This window comes from Ursus arctos, unplaced genomic scaffold (genome assembly GCF_023065955.2).
Source record: "Ursus arctos isolate Adak ecotype North America unplaced genomic scaffold, UrsArc2.0 scaffold_2, whole genome shotgun sequence".
NCBI lineage: Eukaryota > Metazoa > Chordata > Mammalia > Carnivora > Ursidae > Ursus > Ursus arctos.
Genome location: NW_026622874.1, coordinates 62,205,564 through 62,217,028, shown reverse-complemented (window position 1 = coordinate 62,217,028; position 11,465 = coordinate 62,205,564). Strand labels below are relative to the sequence as shown.

The 11,465-nt window shown below is 46.3% G+C and overlaps 2 protein-coding genes across 2 annotated transcripts; one reads left to right on the top strand and one right to left on the bottom strand.

Moving 5' to 3' along the window:
• On the top strand, positions 1-990 carry LOC113246698 (olfactory receptor 6K6). The gene has a single exon (XM_026487365.4). It carries the CDS (start codon positions 31-33, stop codon positions 988-990), a length of 960 nt encoding a protein of 319 aa, XP_026343150.2. The 5' UTR covers positions 1-30.
• A 9,299-nt stretch (positions 991-10,289) lies between these two features.
• Positions 10,290-11,228, bottom strand: LOC113246641 (olfactory receptor 6N1). Its single transcript, XM_026487276.4, has one exon. It carries the CDS (start codon positions 11,226-11,228, stop codon positions 10,290-10,292), a length of 939 nt encoding a protein of 312 aa, XP_026343061.3.
• Between the last annotated feature and the right edge of the window lie 237 nt (positions 11,229-11,465).

Below are 11,465 nucleotides of genomic sequence, written 5' to 3'. Positions count from 1 at the left end.
AGGAGTTTGTCTCCTTTCTTCTCCTCACAGATGACACGGCTGGTGACCAGTGGGAATCAGACTATGGTGACTGAGTTCCTTTTCTCTGTGTTTCCACCTCTGCATCAAGGTGGCCTCTTGTTCTTTATTCCCCTGCTTCTCATCTACGGGTTTATCATAACCGGGAACCTGATGATATTCATTGCCGTCCAGCTGGACGCGGCTCTGCACACGCCCATGTACTTCTTCATCAGTGTCCTGTCTTTCCTGGAGATCTGGTATACCACGACCACCATCCCCAAGATGCTCTCCAGCCTGGTCCGTGAGCAGAAGACCATCTCTCTGGCCGGCTGCCTCCTGCAAATGTACTTCTTCCACTCCCTGGGCATCACGGAAGGCTGCGTCCTGACAGCAATGGCCATCGACAGGTACATCGCTATCTGCAGTCCTCTCCGTTACCCGACCATCATGACTCCCAAGCTTTGCGCCCAGCTAACCGCCGGGTCCTGCCTCTGTGGCTTCCTCCTTGTGCTCCCCGAGATCGCGTGGATTGCCACCCTGCCTTTCTGTGGCTCCAACCAGATCCGGCAGATCTTCTGCGACTTCGCGCCTGTGCTGAGCTTGGCCTGCACAGACACATCGCTGGTGGTCATTGTGGACGCCATCCATGCAGTGGAGATCCTGGCCTCCTTCCTGGCCATCGCCCTGTCCTACGTGCGGATCATCGTGGTGATTCTGGGGATGCCCTCAGCCGAGGGCCGCTGCAAGGCCTTTTCCACCTGTGCCGCCCACCTTGCTGTGTTCCTGCTGTTCTTTGGCAGTGTGTCTGTCATGTATCTGCGATTCTCAGCCACCTACTCAGTGTTCTGGGACACGGCAATTGCTGTCACCTTTGTTATCCTCGCTCCCTTCCTCAACCCCATTATCTACAGCCTGAGAAACAAGGACATGAAAGACGCCATCGGAAGGCTTTTCTGCCGTCGGAGGAGGGCTGGTGGGGTCGGGGGGTAGATCTGGAGGCTGGATGCTGGAAAACCTCCCAGAAGGTCAGCATTTCATCATTTCTTGACTTGTTCATGAGTCTGATCTGTTTCTGTTGTAGAAATATAATACTGTCCGCTCTATGATTATGCACAAGAACAAAGAACTGCCATGTCCGGTCATGGGTGGCAAGGCCCCAGCCCGTTTGCCTCAACGCCCCTGCTGTGTTTGTGTCACCGAGGCAGTGTGCGTGGATTCCGCGCCCGCTGGGCACAGGCTGGCTTCCTCCTCCCCCCCCACCCCCCAAGCTGGGCTCCTGCCCTTGTCCTCTGCGGCCCCACAACCCACACACAGGTGAGGCCAGACAGCAGGACGGAAGGGACGGGAAAGACATTGTAGTTTTGACAATTACTACTGTCAGCTTGCTCCCAGTGCTCTCTCCATTCCTGAGTCCCCCTGCTGCTCGGGACCCCACATGGGTAAACAGTTTCCCGACGCTACAGAGAAACCGTCTCCATGTTTAGCTCATTTACCCACAAACTCGTGTCAGCCTCCGTGCCCTGATCGCATACCCCAAGCGTGATAGAACTTGAGGCCCGAAGCAGTGACATACAAAGGAAGAGTGGAGATAGTTCCCTCCACTTCCTCAGCCATCTACCCTTTGACATATCTTCACATGTATGAGCCCTCGTTAAATCTAAAATATCCGAAAGTAATTAGGCCAGAAATAACCATTATTTACATGTTGGAACTGACGCTTGGAGAAGTTGGCTGACCTGCCTGAGGTCACATAGATGCCTAGTGACAGAGCTGGTCTCAGTCTCAGGGCTCTACTTCATTCTCTGTCCCCAGTAAATACATAACTTTTGTTTGATCTATTTGGCTTTCAAGAAATGAAATTATACCCGGGCGCCTGGGTGGCTCAGGCAGTGGAGTGTCTAACTCTTGATTTTGGCTCAGCTCATGATCTCAGGGTCTTAAGATTGAGCCCCAGCTTTGGGCTCTGTGCTCAGCAGGGAGTCTGCTTGAGATTCTTTCCCTCTGCCCTCCCCCCCTCTCCGCCCCGGCTCACGCGCACTCTCTCTCTCTCTCTCTCTGAAATAAATAAATAAATCATTAAAAAAAAGAAGAAAATAAATGAAATTATACCGTCTTTCCCCCAAAGTTTCATGAAAACCCCCAGTCTCCAACGAGCTGTAGGAGTCACTGACTCTGTCCTCCGTGAACTTCCAGCTCTCACTCCGAGGACTGTGGCATCACAGAAACACTCTCCGTCAAACCAGATTTTATACCTTGCTTTGCCACTAAGTTGTGCTGTTTCTGTGTCTGTAAAACTTTTGGCTGGATCAGATCAGCGGTTCCCCCAAACCAATTGGTCATCAGAACTTGAGATTTAGGAAATCTGAAAAGGGAAGCCCATGCGTGCATCTGCATTTCTGGAAAGCTGACCGGAACATTCTGAGGATGGGTCAGAGACGCGCACAGCTGCCTTAGGCAGTCGCTAAGATCGTCTCAAGCCCTGGGGCCCTTGAGATTTATAACGGCTGACATTTTTTAATAACATCTGAGCTTGGGGCGAACGCCTTACATGTCCTGTCTCGTTTATACTCACAACAATCCCGTGGTGGCAATATTAACCCTGATGTTCCAAATGAGAAATGAGAAGCACAGAATTTCAATAACTAGTCCGAGTGCACGGAGTTCATGATTAGGAATCCAGGGCAGAAACACCATTACATCTGCTCCCAGAGGCGGGACCTGTTCGCCGTGCTCTGTGCCCGCGTCACGCAGCTGTCATCCTAAGACCAATCGTGAAACCCAGGAAAAGCTCCAGAGGAAATGTGGTCACTCACTATTACACAGGAAGGGTTTGCTCCTGCAGATTTCAAGATTGACTCATTACAAGACGTTTGAGCAGCAATTCTGTGTTGGATCCTTGCTAGGTGCTTAGGATTCCCTTGGCAACTGTCACACCGGTGGCGTGGCCTTTGGGGACCTGAGAGTCCAGTGATTCATTAGCTGCTCTTAATAAGAATGTCATTGTCCTTCGAATTTGCTGGGTTTCTTGGCATGAGATGCAATGGTCCCTGTGCTCTCATTGTTCCCAGCCATTAGGCCATTCTATTTCCTTTCAACCTTCCCAAATGCGCTATTTGTGTCCCACGCCGCTTAGAATACACACCCTGTCGTGTGTTCTCTCTCAGCTCTGCCCATTGATCCTTTTCACGACGACATCCTAACCTCTGGGATGAAAGCTCAGGGATGGTTATTTTTGCCCTTGTTGTCGCCTACCTCTCAACATGACCCCAAATTACTGGAATCTTCAAGAAAGATTCCTCACACTGATATCGCTATCACTGGTGTCAGGACCAACGTGGGCCCTTGTTTGGACGTGACTTGCTTTCTGTCTTTCTGCTTCTCTCTGGTTTCCTGCTTGCCCCCCACCTCCTATTGGATTAAAGGTGCACAGACAGCTGGAAGAAGGTTCCCTCATCCTTAACACCACAGCCTTCAGCACAGGGTTCTTGGCTGTCAACTAGCCAAGCTTTGTTCTTGACTTGTGGACCAACTAATCTTACAGGTGAATCGACGCCTGTGAGAGCAGAGTCAACAGAGAGAAGAGCCTTGGTGACAATGTCGGGCTCCCCCATATCCACCCAAGGCAGCAGAAGGAGAAGCAGCGTGGGAGGGAGGGTCTGTGTGGAGGCCAGATCCAAAGGAGCCAGGCTAAACTGGTAATTCCATGCCTATATTTATCAAATATTAATTATTACGTAATGCTTTGGTTCCTTTGACTATTGTTCTGAGCTGAAAATTACTTCTAGAACCCTCATGTGGTACAACTTCAGGGGATACCACTCAATCTTTACTTTTTGCTTTCTGGGGTCCCAGTAGCAAATGCTGAATCCCCTGGGTTTCACAGGGCCAAAATTATCATGGTTGTATGATTTTTGGCACAAAACAGAAGAACGCCTTGCACCTGTAGATAACAGAGTCCTGTTTAGGATGGATGGTGTTTCCCCGTGTTGGACACTTACTATCTTTCATAAGACACAGTTCTTTTTATTTAGGAAGTGGAAAACGATCAGACTCATAATGAAATCCCTGAGCAAAAGAGTCAGATATTCTCAGAGCGTGGGATGAAACACTGCTCCGCTGAGACCAAGTAGGAGATTCTCAACCCCTCCAACAGGGATTGAAACCCCGGGAACAAAGCACCAAGCCTGCCTAAGGCACACGTGCTGGCCGCGCAAACCCCTGGCTTGGGTCAATTTAACCAGTGATATCCCTCAATTGCATGCATATTTTTCCTTTAAAAAAAATAAATGTTTTATTCTTTGCTTTGCTACACTAATTGCCTTCCATGTGTCTTTCATCTTCGGCCTAATCAGCTCCCATGTTGGGTAAAGTACAATAACCATGGAGATAACAGTTACTTTGATGCGTTTCTCTCCTTTAAATAATCTCTTCCCAACCCATCCCCTTCGTCTACCTAAAATCATTGTGTTCAGAGGAAGCAGTCCCTAAGGTATCTTTATTTCAAAATAGAATTTCTTTGCAAGCCGTATCAACTCTGTAAATGCTTCATACATGTATTTCCTCTCTCTGTTTGCTATGTAGGGTCTGTCTACATACACACGTGTACCCATGGAACTTTGTAACTTTATATATTATATATATAACTTGTATATTACATGTATGTATATAACTTATATGTTACATACAACTAAAGCTTTAGTTTGATTTTTCCATATCCTTACTTATTATTTCATGGTATAATTATTTTCACTTCTTTCAGAGAGATGTCAAAAAGCTTTGGTTTCTTCTCATATTTTTTGTCATTTTTTTACATGCTTCGAAGCTATGTTGTTAGATGGAACCCAGATAAGAATGTTATGTTTGGGGTGGAATTTTCCTTATAATATCTTAAGAGTTCCTCTCAATATTGCTGCTAATATGCCTTTGTCATAAATTCTATTTTGTTATTAATATTGCCACGCCAAACATTTTCTCTGTCTTTCCTTCCATACTTTGTGTGTCTGTACATTGGATCAATTCTCTTATAAGCAGCAAACAGCTGGATTGAAAAGAGCTAATATGGTGTCTTTGTATTATAACAGGTGAGCTTAGCCATTTACATGTTTTGTGGTCTAAATAGGTTTGGAAGTGTTTCTACCAAAATACTTGTGTTTCTTGTTTTCTTCATTCATTTCTCTCAATTTTTTTTCTTCCTTTCTTTTTCTACTTGGATTGGATAGAATTTCTTATATTTTTCACTACACACTTTTTTCTCTGCTAGTTTGAAAATACAGATAATAATTCTCCTTTAAATGATTATCTTTTTTCCTTGTTTTTCCTATTTATTTATTTATTTATTTATTTGTTTGTTTGTTTATTTATTTATTTATTTTAAAGATTGATTTATTTATTATTCTAGAGAGGGAGAAAGAGAACCCTTGAGTGGGAGGAGGGGCAGAAGGAGAGGGAGAGAATCTCAAGCAGACCCCTCACTGAGCGCAGAGCCCACCATGGGGCTCCATCCCACAACCCTGTGATCATGACCAGAGCCTAAAATCAGGAGTCGGACGCTTAATGGACTGAGCTACCCAGGCCCCCCTTTTTCCTTTTTTTTTTTTTTAATGTTTTACTATGCAATATTTGTAAACATTCTTGAAAGTATAGAAAATATTAAGCCCATCGATCTCAAATTTTAATAATACATAATATTTTGTCATTTTTACCTCATCTCTTTTTTAAAAAAAATATTTTTAAAAGATGTTATTTATTTACATGATGCAGAGAGAGAGCGAGAGAGCACAAGCAGAGGGAGCTGCGGGCAGAGGGAGCGAGACAAGCAAGCTGCCTGCTGAGGAGGGAGCCCGACCCGGGACTCAAGCCCAGGACTCAAGACAGACACTTAACCAACTGAGCCACCCAGGCGCCCCCAAAAATATTTAAAAATAAATCCCAAAGATGTTGACATTTCCTCCTAAACACATTTTCTTCACTAACCACAAACACTGTCACACTCTAAAGACGCAACAATTTCTCAATAGCACATGATACTCAGTCCCTAGTCAAGCGCCTCCACCCACCCCGTAAATGTCCTGCCACGTTCGGTTTATTTGGATCAAGGTTCATGTTACTTTGGTTGTTGTGTTGTCTAAGTCTTTTTTAATTTAGACAAGTTCTCTCGTACTCACTCACCCTCCACCTCTTCCCCCTTTTCCTCTTCATGTCTCTCTCTGTCTGTCTCCCTAAATCTAAAAATCATGTTTAAAGTCTTCTGCCCTGTGGACACACCTAGAACAAAGTCCAGTCAACAAGCCAGTGGACAGCTTGGTGTGTTCCCGTGAGTGTTCGTGCACCTGTTAAGCCCAGAGCTTCCCATCAAACTCCAGCCAGTGCACTGCAGCTGGTTTTAAAGCAAATATTCATCAAGTTAGCCCAACTTCAGCCCTACTTCTTAAAATAGCTTTATTGAGATACAATTTACAAACCATACAATTCACCATTTAAAGTGTACAATACTACATATATACAATGGGATATTACTTAGCCATCAGAAAGAACGATTACCCACCATTTTGCACCGACATGGATGGAACTGGAGGGGATTATCCTACGTGAAGTAAGTCAAGCAGAGAAAGACAATTATCATATGGTTTCAGTCATATGTGGAACATGAGGAAAAGCACGGAGGACCACAGGAGAAGGGAGGGAAACTGAAGGGGGAGAAATCAGAGAGGGAGACAAACCATGAGATACTAGGGACCCAGGGAAACAGACTGGGGGTTTCAGAGGGGAGGGGCGTGGGGGGATTGGGATAGCCCTTGATGGGGATTAAGGAGGGCACGTGTTGCATGGAGCACTGGGTGTTATACGCAAACAATGAAGCATGGAACACTATATCAAAAACTAAGGATGTACTGTATGGTGACTAACATATCGTGATTTTTTTAAAAAATTGAGTTTAACAGCAGCACCGGAGTATAAGAAACCTATAGGAAATAAACTTATACTAAGAACAATAAATAAATAAATGAATAAATAAAGTCTACAGTAGAATGGCTTATAATATAGTCACAGATACATGCAACCGTCACTACAGTCAACTTCAGAATTTTTAAACACCTCAAAAAGACGCCCTGCATTCTTTTTTTTTTTTTTTTTTGGTTTGAGTATTTTTTTTAGTTTTTATTTAAAGTTGTTATCATATAGTGTATTATTAGTTTCAGGGACAGAATTTACAGATTCATCAGAAACTCTGTATCTTTTGGCCATCCCCACCCCCTGCTCGGGTGCCCCCCGCCCCCACGCATTCCCGCCACTAATCCAGTTTTTGTTTCACAGGCTTCTCTGTTGCGGATACTTTGTGCGAACGACGTCACAGAGTACGGGTCTGGCTTCCTTCGTGCGGAACAATTCTGGTCGGTTCGTCCGTGCTGCGCCGGTCCGAAGACGCCGTTGCCCGTTCCGTGTGAATATACTCCCGTGCTCAGATATGCACACGTGTAGTTCACTCAGTTCTCCGCCAGGAGACATCGATGCTCTCTGTGTTTTAGCTACTCTGAATCACGCTGCCGTAAATACTCACGTACCCGTGTTTGCGTGGGTGTGTGCTTTCATTGCTCTTGGATATACACCTACAATCGTGGGTCATGTGACACCTCTGTGTTTGATCTTTTGAGGAAATGCCAGGCTGTCTTCCAAAGAGGCTGCATTGCTGAACATTTCCACAAGCCTGTGGGAGGGTCCCGGTTCCCCCCCAACATCTGTGGGTACCCAGCCCTGCAATGCTAGCCGTCCACTGGGGTGTGAAGTGGAGCCTCACGGAGGGCTGGAGTTGCATCTCCCCGGTGACTAATGACGCTGGGCATCTTCCATCACCTTACTGGCACTCTCTTATCCTCTTTGAGTAAGTGTCTGCTCAGATCCTTTGTGCATTTTTCAATTGTGTTAGTTGCCTTTTTATTATTGAGCTGTTAGTGTGCTTTATATATGATAGACCTAAGTCCCTTACCAGATACATGGTTTGCAAATAATTTTTTTTATTCTGTGAGCTGCCCTTCATGCTCTTGAGGGTGAGACCCACTTTCACACCTGCCTGTCCAAGCCGTTGGGGGCCATCACCCTGGCTGCCACTGCCTGCTTGTTTCCAGACCGGTAACCTACCTATCAACTGTTTTAACTGACACTTTCATCTCTTTTCTCCTTGTTCCTGTGCTTTGCTGGAGCTTTTAAAGACTAGAGGGGGGCACGTGGGTGGCTCAGTCGTTAAACATCTGCCTTCGGCTCAGGTCATTATCCCGGGGTCCTGGGATCAAGCCCCGCATCGGGCTCCCTGCTCAGCGGGAAGCCTGCTTCTCCCTCTGCCCCTCTCCCCCGCTTGTGTTCCCTCTCTCGCTGCCTCTCTCTCTGTCAAATAAATAAAATCATCAAAAAATAAAAATAAAATAAAGACTGGAGGGACCCAGCTGGGAGGCTGAAGATTTTGTTTTCGTAATCAGAGTCCCTGGCTAACTTGCTCTGTAGTGTTGGCAAGTTGTTCCACTGCCCTGGGTCTTAATTTCCAATTTTATGAAGTAGATACAATCTTTGCTTTCATGAAGTGGCTGATTCCGATGTACCCGTTAGTTTTCAGCTTCAATGTAACTTCCTCCAGAAGAGACTATGTGTGTTTTATTACTAATTACCACAATTTTAATTAACTAACTGTAACTTAGTGTAAATTAATTATAATGTTAATATCTATATTCTCAGTTCTTTCCAACCAGCCTAAGGGCAGGGACTGGACAGATTCTGTTTTGTTCATCCTTCTGCGTAGGCCTTAGCATGGAACCAGATACAGAGTTAGAGCTAAGTAAACATGTGCTTACTGGCCTGGATGGGTGGATGGATGGGTATCTTCAAGATGCTTGGAGTAGAAACACTTGGGGATTTTCATAGCAAGTTCTATAAAATTGCAAGTTTTCTTATAGTCAATGTTTGATTCTCTACTCATAGTAGATATTCAGATGTATAATAATCCCTAACACCAGCTAATAATTAAATCGCCACATATCGCATAAACTAAGATACAGGATTATTTTTCACATACTTTCATATGTTTAAGGAAATAATTAGCTTGAAACAGAATAAAGAACTAGTCCAATGGAAAGAGTAATCCTAGTTCGTGCCAGGGGCTCAACTCCTGTACTCCCACTGGGAGCGGGGGTCAAGGCCACCAAGACTGACACGCACAGCTGGGCAGAGCCCAAGTGCAACCCGCTGGCTCACCTCTCAAGTAGTGCCTCTGACTCCTCTACTCCTTTCCTCTGGGGAACAGTATCTGGGAATTTTTTTTGCATGTTCTTACATAATTACATTTTTCTGGGTATTGTTCTAAGGCTCAGTGTAATGATGAGAGGTTTTGGGCAGAATATATATATATATATTGCTATTAGTTACATGCCAGACACTTTGTCTGTGGTGTATAGACCTTATCACTAATTCTCAAAATAATCTTCAAGAAAATATTTTTAACAGATGGTGAAATTAAGACTCTAAGATTTTCAGTTACTTTCCAAAGATCATGTTATTAACAAGCCACTGAACAAACTAGGATTTAAACCCAGATGTCCATTGTTAAAATGTTTTCCTCTACTGTGTTGGTGTTTTCCACTTTAATATATAAACAATTGGTAGACATGAAATATCATTTAAGGGGCGCCTGGGTGGCTCAGTCGTTAAGCATCTGCCTTTGGCTCAGGGCGTGATCCCGGCATTCTGGGATCGAGCCCCACATCACGCTTCTTCGATGGGAGCCTGCTTCTTCCTCTCCCACTCCCCCTGCTTGTGTACCCTCTCTCGCTGGCTGTCTATCTCTGTCAAATAAATAAATAAAATCTTTTAAAAAAAAGAAAAGAAAAAGAAAAAAAAGAAATATCATTTAAGCGTAAGTGGTACATGAGAAAGCATTTACTTTTTTTTCTAAAATTTATTTCACAAATATTGTTTAGAACGTAACAAAGTGCATTTGTATTAAATATACATTGGATTTACTCTATGTATGTGTATGTATTCACAGTAGGTAAGGCACAGGTCTGACAAAACTCCCGCGTGTGCTGTACAAACATCTGGGATTTGAAAATCACCGTGCTACGCCGTGTCCCTGTGTGGCTCCCGCAGACAGCGTGTTTGCGTGGGCACCGAGAGCCCGGCAGCTCTTGGCCCGGCTCTGCGTCCTGCGCGGAAAAGCTCTCGATGCTTGATTCCTCATCCGTGGTGACCGATGACCCCCAGGGTCACCATACGTCCACCTCCCCCTTGACCTGTCCTCCCCACCTTCACCCCAGGATCCCTGACCTCGTGAACTGCCTCCTCACGGCCTCCTTAATATCCTTGTTGCGAAAGCTGTAGATGAAGGGGTTGAGGAAAGGCGTGAGCACCGAGTAGAGCACGGCCAGGGCGCGGTCGTAGTCCAGCGAGTAGCTCTCCCTCAGCCGTACGTACATGAACAGGACGCTTCCGTAGAAGATAAGAACCACGGTCAGGTGGGAGGCACAGGTGGAAAAGGCCTTCCTCTTGCCTGCCGCCGAAGGGATCCTGAGCACGGTGCGGATGACCTGCACGTAGGAGCTGACGATCAGCAGCAAGGTGGCCAGGATCTTGCAGGAGTTGATGACGAAGTCCACTAGGACGTTGATAGACGTGTCCGTACAAGCCAAGCTCAGGACGGGAGGGAAATCACAAAAGATGTGCTGAATGCGATTGGGGCCACAGAAGGGGAGCCGGGACACTAAGGAAATTTCCGCCACTGGCCCAGCCAGGCCTCCCAACCAACAGCCAATAGCAATCTTGGCACAGAGCGCTGGGGTCATGAGGGTGGGGTAGTGCAGGGGCCGGCAGATGGCTAAGTACCTGTCGTAAGCCATAGCTGTGAGGAGGTAACACTCAGCAGCCCCGAGGGAGTGAAAGAAGTAGATCTGCAGGAGGCATCCGGAGAAAGAAATGGTCTTCTCCTCCCTGAGCAGGTCCGACAGCATCTTGGGGATGGTGGCAGCCGTGTAGCCGAGCTCCAGCACGGAGAGCGCACTGACCAAGTGGTACATGGGCGTGTGGAGTCGGGAGTCCAGGCGCACCACCAGGAATATCAGCAGGTTTCCCAGGACGGTGGTGACGTAGATTAGAAGCAGCAGGACAAAGAGGTAAGCCTGGACCCCCTGAAGATGGGGAAAGCCCAAGATGATGAACTCCGTCACCTGGCTCCAGTTCCCGGGGTCCATGGCTCACCCCTTGTGTTCTGGGTGCAAAGCATGGAAGGACGAGAAGAATGAGCCACAGAAGCGAGCAAGAACCCTCCCCCACCTCCAGAGTAGAGTGCTCCCAGCAGGTGCTTTCAGAGGCCAGAGGTCGATGCCTGCCAGCAGCCTCCTTCCCAGTGTCCACTCTCGTCACCAGACTTTAAGTCTTCTGGTCTCACAGCCCACTTTGTGGCCCCCATAATCCATTCTGTAACCCAA